This window comes from Corvus moneduloides, chromosome 13 (assembly GCF_009650955.1).
Source record: "Corvus moneduloides isolate bCorMon1 chromosome 13, bCorMon1.pri, whole genome shotgun sequence".
Lineage (NCBI taxonomy): Eukaryota > Metazoa > Chordata > Aves > Passeriformes > Corvidae > Corvus > Corvus moneduloides.
In genome coordinates this window covers 17,376,242-17,398,098 of record NC_045488.1, presented here as the reverse complement: position 1 = coordinate 17,398,098, position 21,857 = coordinate 17,376,242, and the positions used below count along the sequence as shown (strand labels likewise).

Genomic DNA, 21,857 nt, shown 5'->3' with positions numbered 1-21,857 from the left:
ACCCGATTTTTGGAATTTATTTGGAATTTATTTACCTTTCTTTTTTTGCCTAGATTTGATTATTACAGCTGGAGGTGAAAACGTGCCTCCAATTCCAATCGAAGATGCTGTTAAAAAAGAACTCCCGATTGTTAGTAATGCTATGGTGATTGGAGATAAAAAGAAGTTTTTGTCAATGTTCCTGACCCTAAAGGTAAACCAGTTTTAATATCGCCTTCAGTGAAGTTATACACGTGCACCTAAAAAAAGAAGAATAATTTTGAACCATTTGTAAAAAGACCTAAAATTAGATAGGAGGATGTTTTGTTAGCAGAGGGAAAAAACGTATAGCAACTACAGACCAAATCCTGCTGGGTCTAAACTCAGGGTTACCTGCTCTGCTAACCATCCATGTATTTACTGCTGTTTCTCCTACATATACAATAAGAAGTATTTTCTATTTAAATGCAAATTTTTATATAAGAAATGCTGGAATATTGAGAAGTCTCTGTAACAGAACAACAAAAGCTTTCATGCTTACAGATGAGCAAAACCAATAAATGTTTCTGTTATGGGCAAACCCAGAAACTTTCTAACAGAAACATTTCTTTACAATTTGTTATTTTTATTACACAAGAAGGATGACTGTGGAACAAAATAATTAATAGCCTTGCTGTGGTATAAGCTTCAATTGAGAAATCACTGTTTTCCTAAAACATTTGCGCTTCAGTTCTGTGTACACACCAAGAGAATGCCACTTCAGGTGTTTTTAAGTTGTTTGTCTCTATGACTGATACTCCCTTATATTCAGGTAGAATAGAAATACTAATTTAAGAAGTCTAAGGAACACTTCTATCTCAAGCTGTTCACGTTACACCATAGTAATTCCATTGAATGATGAGCTAAATGCTTCCCCGTAACAATGGAGTCATTTGGAAAATATGGCAGAAATTCAAGGTCAGAGATGGACTCTACTGCGTAATTCATTCACACGTTTTAAGTCTGTTCATGACATCTGCATATAAGCCAAAAATATTTGCATTTGGTAGCCAAGTGGAAAGAAAAGCCCTTTATGATCTGTAGGTATTTCTGCTTTTTAAGGCTTACAGAATGTTTGCGTATTTATCCTGTAAGGGGGAGGGCCTGGTCAGAGAACTTGTTAATGCCTTTTAGGAGTGAGCGTTTGATGATTCACTTCATTTGATATTTTAGAGTGTGGTGGACCCAGATACATCTGATCCCACTGACATTCTCACAGAGCAAGCTAGAGACTTCTGCCAGAGGAGTGGCAGTAAAGCCACAAAAGTGTCCGAGATTGTAGCTACCAGAGACCCGGCAATCTACAGGGCCATCCAGGAGGGAATCAACAGAGTCAACAGCAATGCTACCAACAGGGTTCATTGCATTCAAAAATGGATAGTCCTGCCGAGAGATTTTTCCATTTCTGGGGGAGAACTAGGTAAGACTTACTGATTTATCTTGAGGTACACAAAGTTAAGAGGCTGCTGATCTAAGAATATTCAGTACAGGGAAAGGAAAAATGCTTATGCAGTGTGTGGTAATGAATACAAAAATTGGACTTCTAGCTGTGCACACATTTATGAATCTGTGCTCATTTGCAAGTAGAGCTCATAAATTTCAGATTGCTTTGGGTAATTAATCAATTTTGGTTAATTCCTTGTGCATTATAGTATTAATAACTTCCAGTAATAATACTGAAAGTTTCTCTTTAAAAAAAAACCCAGACACAGCAAGAGAGTGAAAGCCTGGTAATGGAGCACAAAGTACATTACCAGGCTCTTTGAATAAACTGGGAATTGTTTAAAAGCTTTCAAAAACATATTTTATGAAAAAATACTAGCCAGTTACCACGCTCTTATGTGCAGCTCATTTTGAAGTCCTCATGCTTATGTGGAGGCAACCTCACATACCACGCTTGCTTCTCACTTTTAGCATTTATCTGTGCTTAGAGTGGGGCATGTTCTTCCCAACAGGCTCTTCAATAAAAAACTTAGGCTCCAAAGCTCAAACTGAGTAGGAATTTTTGTTCCAATTTCTGGAACTGACTCTCCCTCTTTTAAGGTCCCACAATGAAGCTGAAGCGGCTCACCGTGCTTGAGAAATACCGAAATGAAGTAGACTCCTTCTACGAAGAATAAGAAGTGTTTCCTCCAAGCATTAAGAAAGATCTGTGAGCAAAAGGAAATGCTTTCTAATCAAAAGCGTTAATGAAGATTTATGCTTTGAGTTTGTAGTCTATTGAACCAAACCACTAGAAAGCTGCTGCCAGTTTAGTTGTTCCTGATACTCACCTGATCATTTGTCCTCTTTTTACAGAAGCATCTACAGTATGTCCGTTCTCTAATGCTTTTATTTTATGACCTAAATGACTAAAAAAATCCTTCTGTGTTGTATAAAGCAGATATAACTAATTCCTCTAGACTGAAACATAAAATTTTTATACAGTGCTCTTCCTTTTTTTTTTTTTCCTTTTGTTCTACAGGATGTTTCCTGTCGCTCATGATATATTTTGGTAGATAGCAGCACTGCTTAGTGCAACTGCCATACCACTCCAGTGATAATTATTTTAAAAATATATAAAAATCAAAAGGGCTGGGATTTTTTTCCCCTCCCAGAGAACAACTTTCTTGTTCACTAATATATTTGAGAACGTGAAGACACTCCTCTCCTATTTTTGTAGTGCCTAGAATTCAGACTTCTGGGAAAACAGCAGTTCGTTTCTTAAGTCCATGTTGGAATAAGTGTTACTACTTCTCCTAAAAACAAATAATCAGAAAAAGCAGGGGAACAGCTCCCTAAGACTGAAAACCACAAAGCAGTAACCACAGGAGCTCTCACATGAAAATGCTACTACAGAAATTTCTTTTAAATGGTTTATAGTGCTTTTCTTTGAGCAGTGTTTGTCAGTGTGTATCTGCATGTTTCAGTATTCACATTGCACTAATTCTGACAAATGTGGGCTGCATTTCTTCTTACCCATATGCAAAATAAATCACATTATGTGAAGGAAATGCTTGGCACAAAGTTGTCTAAAGGGTGTGCTGTAAGTGATCTTTGGCAGACAGCTCTAGTAGCTCACACACACAGGCAGGCCACAGCCACTGTTATTGAGACAAAAGAAATTATGCGGAACAGGGTAAGGTTTCCATAAAAGTTACATTACCAGTCTCACACATCTTACAGACTTAAAATTTGTTGCAAGTACCAATAATCAGCTCAACACAAAAGACAAAGCAGCAGCCTAGGATTATAAAAACAAAACAAGCAATAGGACTTTGAAAAGTTTATTCTTCCCCATTTTGTGCGCAATGGTAATTCAGAATTTCTTTAACAATATTAATCTGAAGGAAACAAGGAAGCAGCAGCTTGTAAAACACGGAAAGAAATGTTGCCCTATTCACCAAAAGCAGAGTGTGGGAGGAATAAAGCTCCTCCAGCATGTTGTTAGACTGTATAAAAAAGCTGGGGTGCTTACTTTAGAGTGACGCGAGAAGTCGTTACTCCAAAGTTGTTTCACTTCTGAAACAGCCAGCCCAAAACAGTCTTAATAGATATTACTCCACTTAGTTACTGTCTATGAATAGAACTAAGCTGTAAGAAGCCTGCTCCTGGCAGTAGGGATAATCCTGTGCTATACTAACGAGTTTGAAAATATATCTTTTCTTGTCAGGTGCAGGAATGGAAGCAATACCTTGATACCTACAGATCAGAGCAACTCGAGTGATGATCTGCATCTGATGGGGAGGGGAGGGCAAAGAGTTGCTTTTGCACCCATTAAGCTTAGTAAGCAAGGAGAAAATAGATTCAGATCCCCTTGAATAGGGATGAAATGTATTTCTGGAACACAGGCACCAGAGCCAAACCGCTGATCTGTCTTAATCCATTTAGGACTAGTCCCTTAGATTCAGAGTTTCTAGAATAAAATTACTAGTCAATACAGGAAGACACGCTCAACAGACTGTGCAGAAAACTACAACACAAAAAGCATTCTAGCAGAAGTCATGAAATATTTAGTATAAATTTGCAAAGTTAATACTTTCCCCTCACATGGGGGGGGAATTTTGCAGAATGTAATTCCCCCTCACATGGGGGGGGAATGGCAGAAGTAATTTTGTATAGTTTGCCCTCATTAGAACTCTATTGTAAAGTGTGTTTCAGAGAGGAAAACTGGTAAGAATTATTTTGGTATATAGATTTGAAAAATAACTTCACTTTAGCATTAATTCTCACCCCTTGTTAATGGTTGTAGGTTTTTTAACATACAGAAATAGAGTAAATCTCTAGAATTTTGTATTTCTTAATTCATGCCTTTGGTGGGCAGGGCTGTATTTCATGAATCACCAGAGTATCTAAAATGGTTTTCTCGTTGCTTCTAACACAAAATTGCTATTTTAAGTTATTTTATACCCGTCTCTGTTTATGAAGATCGTCTTGTGCTACTCTTAGGCTGAAAACCTATCTTTTCAAACATTAAGGTGCTTTTATATTTCACTAATTCTGTTACTGGTTTGTTTGCATAATTTTTCTATTTGGAAAGTAAAACCCTCTAACTGAAATAAAAAAGATTAGACAGTTACAGTGCCAATAAAAGAATTCACTTACATAAAAATGTTCACCAGATAGAAAAAAAATAAATAAGACAAAGCACTTGGAAAAGTCCACCGAAAGCAGGCACAAGCATCATTTGTAGCCATTTGGACTAGATTTATTAATGGAGAGGCCTCAGCTAAAAAGTTTGCTCTCAAGAGATAAGCAAACTATATGCATGTAGATATCAGGTTACATATATTGTACTCTGTGTGATGTGTCCTTCCAGAGTTATCAGCAGGAGTATGAAGGAAGTTTAGTCTTTGTCCCGTACTCGGCGGCAGATCTCCTCTGTGAATTCTGAACACTTGGCATTGCCTCCCAAGTCTTTTGTCAAGACCTGAAAGAAAGAAAGAAAGAAAGAAAAAATAATATTACTGAATTGTATTATGGGGCCAGTCTTGTCTCTGAACAGTTCTAGATGATCTCGTGGTATGTTGTGTATGGATAGTAAATAAGGTGAGCAAGAATACATCAAGTTTGAGTTCTGCATCCCATACAGACTTCATCAATAACGACTGTGCAGGTAGAGAAGACCTGAGTATACATGAAGTACTTCTAATGTTATCAGATTTGAACATGATTTGAACATGATTTTATCTTAACTACAGGAAGAAAGTGTGTGGTCAAAGCTCTACAAAGTCCTTTAATGGTGTAATTAATGGTTAAGTATTTACATCTTCAGTAAGAAGTTTGTCCTTCGGAGGTAAAATTCATATATGAAGGCTCAGCACAAGGACAACTAATGAGAGTCATTCAGAAAGATTGGGTCTTTTTTAAAAGAAACCCACACAGAACAAGCACACATAACTCTTAATGCTACATGTTAACAATTCTCAAAGTTTGCTTAGTTTAGTTAATAGATAGAAAATGTAGAGTTAAAAGTCTCTGTCATCAAGTACAACTGTCTGGCATCATGAAGACAGTAAAATAAAAATTAAAAAGTGGGCAACATTGCTTGTGCAACCTACCTGGATTAAAGCACTCTAGGAGATAATTAAAATCATTAGTTTCCCCACCTACATGGCACTCACACAGATCTTAATTACTGCTTATGGGGAAGGGAGGAATAGCAAGCGATCAAGGTCACTATTTTAGGATCTTGTAATTTAAATTGCATTATGGGGTATTTTCAATTAAAAAGATTCTCTCCATTGTGAGCATATGACATTATAAGTAACTAGTAAACAAGTAGCCATGTCACAAAACTTGCACCATTATCTTCCAAGGAACTACTGACCTGCAGATGGAGGATTTCATTTCCAGAGCAGTAAATGGGAACTTTACTGGAGCACCTCTTTATTCAGTTGTAAGTTTAGATTTTTTTTAACTGGCCCCTATACACAGCAAGATAGCTGCAAACTTACAAAATGATAACAACTTTTGGTTTCAGCATTCTTGTTACTTTTAATTACAAAGCAGCCTCTCATGGTCCTGCCTAACATAACTGAAACAGCATGACTGGCTGCTAATCCTCTTTAACTGCAATCTTCAGGATCTTTCCAACTATGTTTTCAAGAGATGGACATCAATGTAGAGGACTGAACCAATAATGGTAAGACCACAAATTTGTCAAATTACAGAGCATAAGCCCCCCTCCCTCCAATATCCCATTTGAGTCATGAATCTGAAGACACTCACTTCCAAAAGGAAACATATATAATCTTAAGAGAAAAAGTTAATACTGGATAAAAACTGTTCTTTTGTAGTCAAAAAAGAGTGAAAGCAGTTAAGAATTAAAAAAAGAAGAAAATTGAGCTGAAAAAACAGAAACAGAAGTATTACAGTCAGGACTGAAATGCTATGAGCAAAGTGGATGATTTAGCTTGTGAAAGGCAAATGAGTGTCCTTCAGGATCCAGATTTCATTATATATGCTTTGTATGTTTTATAAACTTCATAAGTTACTTAAAACTCTCATTCCCTTCCTGAAAAACAGCCATCCAGTTCACTATTTTGGAGTTCATAAAGCTGTGGAAATGTAAGATGAGCATTGCTGAGACAAAAGGAATGCTACAGCCTATCCCCTTATTACTGAGCTGGGCATATTTAATATCATCAAAGATAATATAATTACTATCAGAGAAGGACAGTGACACTGCTCATGCAACAGGCCAGCTCAGCAGGCCATCCCTCGCTCTGGTGTGACTCTTCCAAGTTAATTCTTGCGTTGATACAATGATTTTAATTCACTGCGTTTCTTTGTACACCCTCATGTTACCTTTCCATCTTTAATTGTATCGAAGCAAGCTGACTCAATTTTTGTGGCATGTTTGTGTAGTCCCATGTGGCGCAGCATCATCACAGCACTCAGAAGGAGGGCAGTTGGATTTGCCATGTCTTTTCCTGCAATGTCTGGTGCTGTTCCGTGAACCTAGAAATGAGAATTAACCCATCTGTTATAATGTCATTAGGTTGATTAAAATGTCTTAGGCAGTTCAATGTGTGCAAGTAACCTGAGCCATAGGTCTTCATGCAGCAGCATGTTAAAACAGGACTGGCTTTGCTGTGATACAGTCAGTGGAAAGAAGATACCAAGGACCAAAACAATTCAGTTCAAAGACATCAGAAAGGGAAAACTAGATCACTTAATAATTTAAATTGTGCCCCTCAGGTTCTATTTCATGGGGAGTATTTATCTTATGAAAAAGTGGGAAAATAAAGTATCTGTCAAAAAAAGGACATGCGAAAAACCTACGTGTAATATTTACTTTAACCGGTCTCTCAGGCTAAAGCTTGAGCATCTTCCCAGTAAAAAAGAGTTCTACAAAGAACTCTGTTAGATAAATGTCAGCCACATTGTATGGCACGGAAAAGTTTTAGATTCTCAAGTTGAGACAAAGTTATTACTGCTCTGCCTTGTGTAACAAGACTTACCGATTCAAAAATGGCCACTCCATTGGCACCAATGTTTCCACTGGGTGTTACTCCAAGACCCCCAATGAGTCCAGCACACAAATCACTGAAAAAAACCCAACCATCAAATAAAAAACCCCACAAGTTTGTCCATATACAGTTGCCTCTCTGCAAGGTATTAAAATATTTTAATCAATTGCAACTAAATTTATACACCTGCACAGTCTGAGAATAATATGGAGAAAGAACAGATGCTGTTGGCCACCTGTACCCCATCAGAACATTGGAAAATTCTTAGAACTACTAGCAGAAGACAATGTAATAAAGGAAAATTAAAAGGAAATTCCAAATACTAGAATAAACCTGATAAGACATAGGCACAACGAGAAGTACTAGAAGCATAGAATATGTGTAGAAGTCTCAAAAACTAATTGTTATGTACAGTTCTCTGTAACTATACAAAAATCTTACTTCTTCTGAAGGGGTCCAGAACAACTTTTCCTATGTAAAGTCCTTCTTAAAAATGTGGAAGAATTTTGCTCAGGTAGGTAAGTTACTGGTGGTTTTGTAGTGTATTGTGTGCACCTTAAGGAACACTTCCCAAGTGACACTAGACTAGCTTTTTCCCCCTCTCTTTACTCAACAGCCTTCAGGTCACAAATCTGACATTAGCAGATCACCAGATATAAGTAATCTGCATTTGGTTTCCACCAAAATTACCATGGGGAAGGACAAACCAACTGTGCCTATTGTCATCATATTGTCCCCTCAGAGCTGAACACATTGATGAACAAAGCTGGTATATTCAAAACTCTGGTATTTTCACATCCATCCATAATTATTGCCCACAACTTAGCTCATACTAAGCTAAGTTAATCCTTACCTTAGGACTACCAATGAGAAAAGTTTGGATGACTTTGCAGAATAATATTTTAAGCTAAAATAAACCAATTATCTTAAGTTGCATAGAGCCTGGGGAAAAACTGCATACAGTCTGCATTTGTCACTCTAGGTATTTAATGCTTAAAGAGATTGTCTTCTGCCTATTCAGACCTATACAGTCTAAGGAACCTGCTTGGCATTTTGTTCATACTTCTAGACCAACAGGTGAGACCTCATCCAGTGGTGACAGTGCCCTCTTGAAGAACAGAATCAAATTTGTTGAAAAGTTTTAGAATGATGAAATTTTTTACGGAATTTCTATGAGAACTTTAAAATGGGTGATAATGAACTCAGTGAAATGGTATTGATGATGAGACTCCTCTGATTTCACCTCTTTCAGTTAACCATGTATGAGCTGCTATGAGGGCCCTATTCACTCCTTTACCAATTCTTAAAGCAAGAAACATCAGTTAGAATCTGATTTTTCTTAGAGTGGATAGACAGCCTTATCACAGAGAGAGTGCTGTTTTAAAAGAAGCTTAAGAACCATTTCTTCTTATATATAAGTTACCTTTAAATTTATTATCTGTACAAAACCAGGAGATGAATTCTAAGAAGTAAATAGCTGAACATTTAAATAAAAATTCCGATTCAGGCTCTTTTCTCAATCTCTCCTTAGAGATGTGAGGAGAAACTACGTTACATTTTACACATATGAGTTTGCATCAAAACACTTCATTTTACAAGTGTTTAATGGAATTTACACTCTACCTAATAATTTTACAGAATAGAAAATGCGTGTTGATGGGTTTTGCCTTCAAGACATAAAGTACCTCTAGTATTAATGTTATTCAAATATAAAATTTAATTTGAAGGTAAGGAAAAGTAATACATAAACCAAGAGCTAGCAGAATATTACGAGGCCACATATTTAATTCTTCAGTGACTATGCAGACTCATTTAACTGGATGATGAGCTCCCTGTGTTCATCATGGTCCCACAGTCACCCTACACAATCTATTTTAGTGCTGAGGATGAGAAAGTTTTTCTCTAATATCTAACCAGGAATTCATTCTCTATTACAATGTAAGCCATTATATTCTTCACACATTTGGAGAAATTTCTCTTCTGCCCCATCTGAACAATATTCATAACCTCCATAGGCAGAAACAGATTTTTTTCAATAATAAGTACATTATCATTATATAGCCCCTCCCATCAGTATATTAATAATTGAAGCGTAATAATGCCATCCTTTCTGCCCAGTTAGTGTCTGATTTATGCAGTTTTAAAAAGTCTGAATGCATAAGATGATCACCCATCTGGCTTGCATATGACCTCAGTGATTGTTGGGAAAGTATTAGTATTTTATATGTTGGGAGTTTAAACGAAAATCTCCATACCTGAGGATGTCACCGTACAAGTTTGGCATAACAAGCACATCAAATTGAGATGGATCTTGAACCATCTAGAAGGAAGTATATTTTCGTTAAGGTTAAGAATTTAAATTAAAAAAAACCCCACAACTAAAACATGTAAATACTCACATTCAGACATACAGTATCCAGATACATTTCATTAAATTTAATATCTTTACAGTTTTCTGCTGCCTCTCTGCATTTTCTTAAGAAAAGCCCATCAGACATTCTCCTGCAATTAGATAAGCAAGAGAATATTGCAGTTATTGTAAGGAAGCAGTACCAAAGATAAAACTGCATGCAACAGAGGTTTAATTAGAGTTCAGAAACTTAATTGTGACCATTTATCCCTCTTAAAATATTTCTGTATCAGTGGTTTAACAGGCATACAATAATTCTCAGAATGACTTCTATTCATTTATGAGAGGTTTACTGAATTTGTGAAGGTGGTGTCACATAGGATCACACATGTTAGGACTCAGTTCATACAAAGTGGTATGGAAACTGCAAAAGACACCAGCCACTTTCATCCTCAGTTTTAAAATTCATTTTCCTTATGTAAAAGCTTCTAAAATAAGAGCTTTGGAAGGAAGAATTACTACCAACTTGCTAGTAAGAACATTGGTACATAATTATCTCAGCCCTGTCAATACCAGGTCAGTACTGCCCATTCTACTTAGGAGGCATTTACTTGACTTTTTTCCCATTTTACTGACTCCTGGTGCCATCAACAGAAGTTTCACATTTGAGTAAGACTTAAGAAGTTATTTGTAATTAAATGTTTGGGGATTTTTGTTTTGTTTTGTTTTTCTCAAAAGAAGTGTCAACATACATAATATTTGCCTTGTGCACAGCAGTCACATGGCTTCTCTGATTGTTTCTGGCATATTCAAAAGCAAACTCTGCAATGCGCTTGCTGGCTTCCTCTGTGATCAGCTTGATGCTTTGCACAACCCCATCAACAATCTGAAAGAGAGGAGTTGCATCAACAGTGTAAGTGTAATTCTTCCCATTTGGAACCAAGCAGCAGAATTCTGAGTGAGGCAGAATGCATTTCACAACAAAGGAACTTTTTTATGGGTGCCAAATGTAAAAATCCCACTGAACCCCAGTGAGATAGGCAAAGTTAGCAGTGCTGAAGCAGAAAAGGCAGCAGGAAGGCAGCAGCTGAGGAACCTACCACGTGCTCGATGCCGCTGTACTCGCCCTCGGTGTTCTCGCGGATGGTGACGATGTTCACGTCTGTGTAGGGGGTTTTGTAGCCCTCGATGGACACGCAGGGACGCACATTGGCATAAAGGTCAAAGGTTCTACGCAGCAGCAGATTCATCGACGGGTGCCCTGCAGCAATTGGAGTCTTCAAAGGCCCTAAAGAAAAAAAAATATACACAAGGATGAACAAGAAGATAAACCCCTCCATGGATCTGAGAGCTGAAACTCTAGGTCAAGTGGGATTCCTACAGAAGATCTCCAAATTCCTGTTTAACCCTTATGCTGGAATACCATGGGAATTCTCCGTGCTGTCAAATACTGCACAGGCACATTAATCAGCTGGTTAAAGGCCAAATTGCAACCCTTACCTGGAAGAGATTTTACAAAATGTTTTCATTAAACACATATAAAGATACTACTCATTATAGGAATATAGTTATTGCATACTATTGTGTACCTTAGAAATGCCTTCTGCAGAGAGTCCAAAGGTTGGTATGTACTCACCTTCAACTACAAAAACTATCAAACTTATGGCTTGGAAATGAAAGACTGTTTCAAGATTACAGACAACTACCTGACAGGCTGTCCCCTATAATTACCCATTTTATTGTGCTACGGATGAAGAACTTTGGCCTTACATCAGACTCATAATAAACACAACAGTATTTAATATCTCTGTATTAACCCCTAAAATACCTTTTAATCCCATTTTGTTTTTATCCATGGATTCTTTGGCATCTGGAGGTATCATCCACTTCCCTCCTGGTCCTTGGATAGCCGTAACATTCCTCTCTTCCCACTGAATAGGTGCCTAAACATACACACTCTATGTTAACTTAAACGTAATGGTTTTGCTTCAAGTTTTAACCTTCTTTCCACAAAAAGGCGTGTAAGGAATTTTGTTCAGGCCTTCCTGGATTTTCTCTGGTGAGTAAGGGTAAGCATGAGATGTTTGAATTAAAGTAATTTTTAAAAAATGTAATTAAGTGAAAATGAAATAGTGTGAGCAGCAAATTATCATAAACTTGAATGCTACCCTAGATGTCATACACACAGAATTTGTTAGAATTGCAACACATGCCCTATTTCTTTCAAGATTTTAGAGCTGTTGAGCTCCTTGTATACAAGATACAACATTTTAAAGCTGTATTCATTGAAAACTCATCATCCCTACTGCCTGGAAGACAGTACATGACATAGATATGTATCTGTTATCAGCACATGCTCCACAATGCTTTCTGAATTTGCATTCACCACAGGAATCTAAGTGGAGACTGCTACCCATTCATTTCATCAGGAATGATCATAAAGGAAAAGATATAACATAATTAAAGAGAACTTCACATTTTCAAATCCAAGTTGGATAGTTGTAATAAAAAGGGAAGATGCCTGGGTGCTGTTAATAATGTGGAACAATTTAACAGGCATCTTGCCTGAAGAGCTGTATTTCCTTTCCAGGAAACTTGACAAGTTCTGGTGAAGTTTCTCAGATAGGTAAGAGAACTATTCTTGGGTACAGTCAGTTTTCATATCACTGAAGTTAACGTGTTTGGCAGCACAGCAGCTGGATTGCTAAAATGAGCCAGTCCTTTCACACACACTTCTGACCTGCACTGGAAGTCATAATGAATGAAAGAACATCCTCTATCAGTTGCTCAGGATTACTACATCAACAAGATGATCTCACATGACATTGAGTTCATATTTCCAAAAATTAAACACAGCATTTGCTCTCAAGTCTCTACTCTTCTGTCAGCTAACAGTTTCAAGCCCTGCCTTGGTATCACATTCCTGTCTTTTATTAGCTGAAGCTTCAAACTCTTTCTACTGGGAAGAAGTTTTAATAGTTTAAATATGACTTAATCTCTTGGAAGCTAAAGATAAAGCTTTTCTTAATACGCCTAATTAATATTTCTTCTTGCAGTTAAATTTACAATGCTTATAGCAAGACAAATACGACTTACTTTGGCAGCATCAAAGATCTTCATGACAGCAGCAGAAATCTCAGGTCCTATGCCATCTCCTGGGATTAAAGTTACTGTTTGTACCTAGATGAAGAAATATCAGTAGTACAACAAATGAATGTTTGTCTTCTACATAGAAAACATTTTCATGTGTTGTAGGAACAAAGTAACTATTGGAAAACAAAAAAAAATTTCCTTTTCCAAATATTCACTATGAAGAACAGCATCCTGGACAGAAGTGAGAAGGACTAGCTTGCTTTCCAAAGGAGTGTGCAAATGTTTTGAGAGAATTGTTTAAAAATTTGCCTACTACCTATTCCTATTTCAAAACAGAGGCTGAATGTGAAAGGCAGATTCCTGCTCAGTACTCCTTGAAATTAATGAACTTAGCATCCTTTCCTCTGGAAATCTGGAGAGAAAGTTCCATTACCTAGTTATGGCTCCGTTCCACATATGTCTACAATATTATCAACATGCCGCATAACACTGGCACATGCTAGAAATGATTACATGTATGAAAAGCTACATTCACCTTAAAAAAAAAGGTCATGCCAAGCTAAACTTCTCAAGTGACCTCCTAAAAATCTCAGACACATTTTTAACAATACCAACTTATTTTCCTCTCATAATGTCCTTGGTCTTGTTTGTTTTATCATCATCAAACAGGTAAAAAAAAATGCACAGCCCAGGCTCAATGAATAGCAGGGGAAGAATGTATTCTGCTTTGAAGAAAAAAAAAATATGATCACTGCTTTAAGGATATGTGCTCCAGCTCATTTTGTTTTATTTAAAGAGTTCCAACAGTTTTTAAGGGCTCATTATTACCTACAAAAAAAGCAGCTCACGTACATTATTTGAAAAACCCCCAATAGAACCAACTCACAAGGCAGAATTTCAATATATATTGACTGATTTTTTAACTTTTGAGCCAAAGAAATTCACTGTGCACAACAAAAAACCAGAGCTTCAGATAAAAGAATACTGCTGCTGAGCAAGCTGTCACTGACGGAATGCCTCCAGAGTAGTTTTGTGCTGTCTGACAGCACTGCAGGGCTCCACCTGAGTGTGAAACAGTTGTGTTATAAACAGAACCAGGGGTGCCTCACCTTCTGATTTTTATACTGTATAAGTGACCCTTCAGTTTCTTTTCTAACTGTTGTACCTGCTGTTCTACAAAACTTAAAATTGAAAAGCCATGGTTCCTCTTTAAGATTAAGTCCTGCTTAGGGGTGCTGAGCCCTGCTTCTGCCCTCATTGAAAAGAAGGCCCATGGGCACTTCAAACACATACACATAAAGAAGGTAAAACATCTACAGGGAAATACACAATCAATGTCTAAGATAGTTTAAAGAGGACCTTGAAAAGGCAGAATTTTAGATGCAAGGAATTCTACAAGCAGCAGTAAAGTAAATCTAGTGCTTAGAGGGAAGTCTGCAAAAGAAAGAAAATGAGAAGGTTCTCAACAATTTTTCTACTTTGCCCAATATTTGCCCATTCCCAGATGAATTTCAGAAGACTGGCTTATGTCCATATTTTGTGAAAACTTTCCATGCCACTTCTATCTTTTGCTAGAGCCTTTTGTATTCCCACATTGATATGCAATTGCCAATGACAGTGATTAACTGATATAAATCCAGGATGGCATTAAGAGCATGCATGTTCACTTGTTTGGCCCTTATTTTTTGGGAACATAAGAATAACAACAGTGATCTTATAAATTTCCAAACCCGTTTATTGAGAAACTTCTTAAAAGAAAAAAATGGGACTATTATACTCACAGCATTACCAAAACTTCTGGTCACCTTTTTTTGGTTTTTGAAAGCACCTAGCAATCGAGAAACCTGCAAAAGTACAAACCAAAAAGATCCTGTTTTACTGCACAAATGGGATTTTAAAAGTTTAACAATGTTGCAACAAATCTGCCTTTTAAAGTCATACTGCTTTAAATCTCCTATCTCAAACTAGTATAAAAGTCCAAGTGAAACCAGAGTACCCAGTGCTTTGCCAAGTTGCAGTGCAGCATTGCCTCGTGGGTATTCTTAGCACAAGGTGAGCCTGGGACAGCCACACTTTGCCCTGCGCCTCGTTCCCCTCCTGCCTGGGAGTCACTGCACCCTACCTGAAGTCCTCACACACAACATGTTGGAAGCCAGGCTGCAGGAACTCTAACTAAATACATGATACACTACAGATGAAGATTTGTGGAAAGCAAAGTGAAAAATTAAATGCTTTGTTGGTAGCAGTTGGGTGGACAGTATCTTTACACATTTTAGGTAATGTTTCCAAAACTACATTAGTGTTACTTCTTCCATTCAAACTGTGGTGGATTTTATTCTTCTACCTTTTATATCTGTAGGTGTTGTACTGTTGCCTTCTGCTTGCCTGACGGTTTTTTAAAAGTGGAACTGAAATGCACATTAAAGACGAAATTCACCATAGCAACAAGTTTACACAGCATAGTCAAAGAATTACATTTTCTGAGTATTCTGAACTGGCATTAAGCTTCAAAACTGGGATGTTATTTAAGCCTGGGCTCTTGCCCAACTGAGCACCATGGACAAAATCCCTAATCTGCAGAAAAATCACAGCCTCCCAATCTTACCCTCCTCTCTAGGAATATTGATGCCTCTGTGACTTAAGAGCCAGAAGACTTCTAACTGCAGAGACTTACACTACTTCAATTCTGCCATACTCACATATGCAGGCTGTCTGCAGCTATCAGGCTAGAAACGACTTTGACAATTTGTATTCCTCTCCTGTCCCACTTGTATTTGTTATTTCTTATGTTTACTGATGGGTATGGTGTATGGCAAAAGGAACAAACTATGTTGGCACCAACAGAAACAACTAGAAACAATATAATTCTCATGTATATTGTAATGAACGCTGGGGGAGGAGTAATCTAAGATAGATCTATTTTTACTTGTAGCCCCACATGAGATGTACAAGGTCACTGCAACAGGCAAGCAGTGTTTACCAAAGCAAGCCATATGGTTGAGGATAAAGGCAGAGCAATCAAACGGAAACGTGAAGTGGACTGTATAGAGTGCAAGTGTTCTCATGGTACAGTTCCTGCATACAGAATCAGGATTCACATTTCAGGGTAACCCTGGAAAGGGCACAGTCTGTCTTGTCAGAAATCATGGGCCTAGTACGTTATACAGTTCAACACTGGTAACACCAACGAAGAATCCACCTAAGGAAAACTGATCCATTCTGACCTTAAAGTCATGTGTTGTGATTAGCTCTTGACAGTTCTTCCTTTTTTAGCAGATAGGTTAAATGGGGCGGCCTCAATGACTTTGCCTCTAGCAGGCTGTTATTTAAAGGTGCAAAAGAAATTTCATTTACTCAAAGCAAAAAGCAGCATCTCCGTGACAGCCCCGGGATAAGGCCTGCATTTCCGAATGGTTCAAGAGCAGTAAATCCCAGAGGACAGGTGTGGGGGCTAGAAAGCCGCCAGCCAGAGCCCGGTAGCAGTTCTCCCCATCCGGATCTGCAGTGCCTAGTACCGCGGGAATGGCGTTTCCAGGCTGCGCTGTCTGTCAGCCGCGCATCGGGAGCTGCCCGCAGCCGCGGTGGTCCCGCCGCTGCTGTGACCTCTACGGCGCGACCTCCCCGCAGGCCGCTCCGAGGGATGGCGCGGCGCCCCCCCGGCCCGGCCCGGCCCGCTCGAGTAACGGCCCCCACGGCCCCTTCCCGCCGCCACCCCGGGGAGGAGGAAGAGAGAGAACCCGCGAGCGCTGCGGAGCCGCCATTCAGCCCGAGCCCCGCGGCCCTTCACCCTCGGAGCGCTGCCAGGGCCCGGCGGCACCGCGACCTTGCGGCCAGGCGGCCGCGCCTCAGGCGCCACCAAGCTCCGGGGCGCGTCCCGGGCGCCGCGGGGCAGAGTCCGGACCGTCCCCCTGCCTACCGTGGGCATCCACGCGGTCGCAGCCATGATGCGCCTGGGCACCGCGGCTGCCGAGGCCCGAGAGCTCCGCGCCCGCCGCTAAACCGGAACCGGCGCGCGGGGAGCGGCGGCCCCGCCCCGCCTCGCGAGGCCCCGCCCCGGGACCGCCGCTGCGGCAGTGCCCGCGGCCCCGCAGCTGCCGTCCGCCGCTGCCTGAGGCGGTGCGAGCCTCCTCCCCCGGCCCTCATCCCGCGCGCCCGCAGCTCCTGTCCGCCGCTGCCTGAGGTGCTCCGAGCCTCCACCCCCGGCCCTCAGCCCATGGTCCCTCAGTTCCCGTCCGCCGCTGCCTGAGGCGGTCCGAGCCTCCTTTCCTGGCCCTCAGCCCATGGCCCCGCAGCTCCCGTCCGCCGCTGCCTGAGGCGGTCCGAGCCTCCTTTCCCGGCCCTCAGCCCATGGCCCCGCAGCTGCCGTCCGCCGCTGCCTGAGGCGGTCCGAGCCTCCTTTCCCGGCCCTCAGCCCATGGCCCCGCAGCTGCCGTCCGCCGCTGCCTGAGGCGGTCCGAGCCTCCTCTCCCGGCCCTCATCCCTTGGCCCCTCAGCTCCCGTCCGCGGCTGCCTGAGGTGCTCCGAGCCTCCTCCCCCGGCCCTCAACCCTCATCCGTCCGCCCGGCGAGGGTGATACCGGGGAGACCTCGCTCGCGGCGGTGCGGGAGGTGCCGGGGTGGACGGCCCGGTTGCCGCCGGAGGACGCGGGAGCTCCAGGTGTGGTGTCTGAGGAGGTACCGTTGTGACATCTGTGTGGAGACAACCAAGCAGTTCTCAAAGACGCCCCAGTTTTGAAGCGTTCGATGGTTTTGTAAAATCTCAGCCTCTAGAACTGGGTTGTTTATGGGAAAAAAATAGTTCTTGTTAAGAAAGACGTCAGACTTTTGTTGAAGTAGATAAGAAGCCTCATATAAGCCTATGTAGTTTAAAGTGTTAAAGCTGTTGAAATCGGGACAATTTAAGACTTCTATTTGCCTTCATTTCTGAGGTACTTGTCTCATTATTTTTAAAACCTGCTGCCGTATCAGTTCGAGGAGCGGCGGAGGCCGTGGGAGGCCCTGAGGGCGCAGTGCCCCTTCCCAAGCAGCGCCGGCTGAGGGCCGCACCACGGAGCTGTTCGAAAGTCCTGCCCAGGGCAGCTCGCTCGTACGGATCGCACGCGCTGAAGGGTGGCCGGAGAGCCTGGCGTGTTCCGCGGGGTAAAGCACCAAACTAGAACTAAGGCAGTTTGAGCTCATACCTCTGGGAATGACCGCTTTAAAAAACTTTTGCTATCTTTCTTACACTTGGCAACATTAAAATTTGGGGTTTGTCTCAGAGTAATTTCGTACCAGTTTTTGGTGATAGAGTTATCAGATTACTTGCAGCCTTTCCAGTTACTTAGCTCAGTCCTGGGTGTGCTTGAAAGCTGAGGACTAAGACTGTGTGTTTAGTTTCCTATTATCTTAAATGTGTGAGTAGAAATTCTTAGAATTGATATTTGATTATATACAGCACTAGTAGCCTCTATTTTCTGAGAATCATTGCTTTTTTTTTTTTTTTTTTGTGACAGGACACAAGAGGTACTTACAACATTTTCTCTATTGGTGTTTTATCTTGGTTTTGATGTTGCTTTGAATTGAGAATTGTTATTCAGATATCTGTAATGGCAGATGTGCTGAATTCTCTTAATACTGATTTTCTTCTGGTAACTATATACATAGTTAACAGATATATTCATGTTGCTTTCTTGTGTTGTGACTATATCTGCATCTACATTGTTGGGTCGCTCTTGGATTGTAAATTGAGGGGAGATATTGTGGAGAATTTTTTTACACATTTTCAACACCCATTTGTCCATGTCTTGTGGGTGTTACCATAATAATGCTACAGTAATAAGGTGTTAACAGTGGCTGGTTTGGATCTGTTCTGAGAAGGGCTGAACAACACAGTAATAACCCATGAGCAGTTATTTTGCCTAAGAGAACGATGCCTGTATGGAGACAGCAGCAGTGTCTTTCCCCTAGTGATCACTATACTGAGACTCCCTACAGGGAAATTCATTATATGACGTTTAGTCTGCTTAGACAACCATTACTTATTTTTTTATGATTATTTTGTCCCTGAGGCTGGACACTGTCTTGTGTAAAACATCTTAAGAAAAAAAAAGGTAATTTCTATTTAATTTATTATGGATAAATTAGGCTTAATGAAATGCAGTCAGAAATCACCCTTTTCTAAGATAGTGTATTTTTTAAGCTAGATAGATAAGATCATGAAACCAACAATTTTTCACACAAGGTTTTCCTTTCTGTTTATTTTCTTTAGCAATACAACTCCCTAGAAAATTCCTGCTCCTCATAGCGAATGCAATTTAGTCACACAGTTGGCAGCATTTCCTGGTTTGAGAGACATGAGTCTTGCATCTTTCTCAAGCTGTTTATTCATTCCTTGAGCAGGGCTCAGACCCATGAAGCCTTCTCTCACAGGATAGCACTTCCAGACAAATTTAGTGGGGTCTGAGCATCCTCCCATCCACCATGTGTTGGAAAAGCAACTTTTTAACCCGTTGAAGTAGCAAAAACTGTCATTTTCCATATATTTTACCTTTTCATAACTGTGTATTTACAGTTCATTTTTTATTTAGAGCTCACAATAAGTATTAAATAGGGGGCAAGTTATAACAGTCAGTGTAGCATATTGCAATTGTAATGTTTTGTAGCTCTGTAGCATCTTTAAGGAACTTTTTTTTTAGCTCCACAGTAGCTGTAGTAGGTGAATGTTATTATTCCTTGTTTATCTGTATGCAAACAGATTTGTGAATAGCTTTCCAGTAAATAAAACAAGTCCCAAATACCAGGGGGAATTTCTACAGCACCAGTGGAGGATAGAACTTCTCCCATTGCAAGTAGCGATCACTGTTACTCACACCTGCAGTAGCAGTGGGCCCTAAGGACTCATAAAAGGTTACAACAGAATAAATGTACAGGCAGCCCCTCTGAATCAAAACCGTTTGTTTTGCTAACAGAGTAACTCTTTATGAACAGTTATTCTGCAAGGACACCTCTGTGTGAGAGGGAAGTTGTTGGAATACTTGGTATAATGGGTATGAAATTTCTTAGATTCTTTTCTCCCCTATTAAAAGCTGTAGCAAACCAGCACGTGAAGGCAGCAGATGTGTGGCATGATTGTTAAAACTCTGTGTGGATCCTCTCATGAACAGGTAAAGTGATCTGTTCTGAGTAGCTTGATCTTCCTTTGCTGAGGAGGAAGAGTTTTCATACTTAAACCACCGTCGCATTCTCACTGCATAATTTACAGAGGCAATTTAAGGTACTCTGACCTGGCTGTTGGAGGTCGTTAAACTTACACCTCTCCTAATAAATCAGAGCAGTCACCTTCTGTAGCAGCCAGGGCTTGCAACACTTCAGAGCAGAGAAACTTGCACCAAAGGCTGTCTGGAGCTGCCAGTCTGGTGTGTCCCACTCCCTTGAGCTGTGGCTGTGGAAACAAACTCCTGCAGCTGTGGTCAGGTGAGGCCATTGCAGCTGACAGCCATCTTGCTATCAAATACTAAATTGGGGGGTGTGAGTAACTGTGTTTTCTGCTCTGGGATTTAAGCTTCTAGAACAGATGAGCAGTTGCTATTTGACTATTGTCTCTAGTATAATGGGCAGTGAAATGGCAAGACTATTCTATATATACTGTTCTCCTTACTAAACTTTATCTGCAACTGATTGCAAGATGTATGTTATGTATTCCTAATAGCTTAAAACCACTTGGTTTGGCAAACAGTTTTTAAAAACTGAAACACAGTGAAATGTGGTGGTGCTGGTAGTATTTAAGGTCAGTTCTTGTTGTGCACATTGAAAAGTATTGATTTGTTGCTGCAACATGCTGGGAGTAAGTTTGCTTAACACCCAACTGGCAAATACAACTAATCTTTGGTAAATATGAACAGATAGAAGAAGTGCAGAAGAGTAAACTGGAAGATCATCTGAACTTTGACATGTACAAACAAATAGGAGCGAAGAAGACTTTGTGCGTTATACTGCCTTTAAATTTTACCCAGTTAGTATAGCAAGATAATTATGCATTGAAATATAGTTACCACTAACTATGATATGCTTGAGAAGAGCTAGCTGGTGTAGTGTAAGCCTCAACAGTTAAATCTGAATTGTCATTTTTAAAATGTGTACTTTAATTCTATTTACTAAAAAAAAAAATACTCTTCAGAGTATGGCAAGAAGAATTTGAGAAACTGTTTCTTTTCAGTCCATATACTCAGAGGATGCTGTTCCCTTGGTAAGCTGAGTCTTTCTTTTAAAGCAATTAACTCCTTCAGCCATACAGGTTTCCCTGCATACTTTCTCTACAACAGAATAAACCCAAGGCATTCCTAATACGCAAGAGAAACTGGAGGTGGCAGGGTGGAAAGCCAGGCCCAAAGGAAGAAACAGGAGTACGTCTGTGAACCTCAGGAACTCTACCTCTGGCCTACAGTGTAACCACAAGTACGCCTTACCTGGTCAATGCTTTCCATTAAGCTCTGCTGCTGTTTTTCTGCTGTTATTCTGATTCAAAAGATAGAGACTTCCTGATGTGTGTGTCATCTGGGGTACAGTGGGACCAAGCAGCCAGGGACATAAAAGCAGGGTGAAAAACGAAGAGATGTGCTATCAGCTTTTCACTGTAGGAGTCCCATTAAGTGTACAGAATCACAAGATTAAAAGATACGGAGCCAAGTCCTGCTGTCAATTAACTTCTGTATAATGACATTAGAGGTAATTTGGCCGTTTATATTTAATCTGATTTGCATAGATGGGCAGCTTGAAGTAGGTGGCTGTGAATGGAATGCTATTTCATGCAAATCACTTGCCTAAATATTGGTCTGGTCTGATTGAGAACAGCTGTTATCTTTTGTGTTTCAGTAGCACCAGATCAGAAATATTAACCATGCTTCATTATACATATAGCCACTAAAGCCAGCGATGGAGCTCATTCACAGTTGAGGACAGGTAAGA

General features: G+C 40.1%; 3 protein-coding genes across 15 annotated transcripts in view; 2 read left to right on the top strand and 1 right to left on the bottom strand.

Moving 5' to 3' along the window:
• ACSBG1 (acyl-CoA synthetase bubblegum family member 1) overlaps window positions 1–3,024 on the top strand; it is a 40,105-nt gene extending 37,081 nt beyond the window's left edge. For all 3 annotated transcript variants that reach the window (XM_032122942.1, XM_032122943.1, XM_032122941.1), the window contains 3 exons: window positions 54–193; window positions 1,192–1,438; window positions 2,062–3,024. In XM_032122942.1, the coding sequence (XP_031978833.1) occupies window positions 54–193; window positions 1,192–1,438; window positions 2,062–2,138 (464 nt within the window). In that variant the 3' untranslated portion in view covers window positions 2,139–3,024. The remainder of the gene's footprint in view (window positions 1–53; window positions 194–1,191; window positions 1,439–2,061) is intronic.
• Window positions 3,025–4,680: 1,656 nt separating this feature from the next.
• Window positions 4,681–16,945, bottom strand: IDH3A (isocitrate dehydrogenase (NAD(+)) 3 catalytic subunit alpha). The gene is made up of 11 exons (XM_032122947.1): window positions 16,832–16,945; window positions 14,697–14,759; window positions 12,919–13,002; window positions 11,651–11,765; window positions 10,923–11,110; window positions 10,575–10,708; window positions 9,872–9,974; window positions 9,728–9,792; window positions 7,464–7,548; window positions 6,808–6,960; window positions 4,681–4,927 (listed from the first exon to the last, which is right to left on the bottom strand). The coding sequence occupies exons 1-11, from the start codon at window positions 16,856–16,858 to the stop codon at window positions 4,844–4,846; spliced, it is 1,101 nt and encodes a 366-aa protein (XP_031978838.1). The 5' UTR covers window positions 16,859–16,945; the 3' UTR covers window positions 4,681–4,843.
• Window positions 16,946–17,296: 351 nt separating this feature from the next.
• The window catches only part of CIB2 (calcium and integrin binding family member 2), a 41,388-nt gene continuing 36,827 nt past the window's right edge, over window positions 17,297–21,857 (top strand). For 2 of the 11 annotated variants that reach the window (XM_032122951.1, XM_032122958.1), the window contains exon 1: window positions 17,961–21,851. The gene's annotated coding sequence lies outside the window, so the exon portion shown is untranslated. Of the gene's footprint in view, window positions 17,589–17,960; window positions 21,852–21,857 lie in introns of those variants that run through there. The other 9 variants (XM_032122956.1, XM_032122959.1, XM_032122955.1 and 6 more) reach the window with 9 other exon arrangements.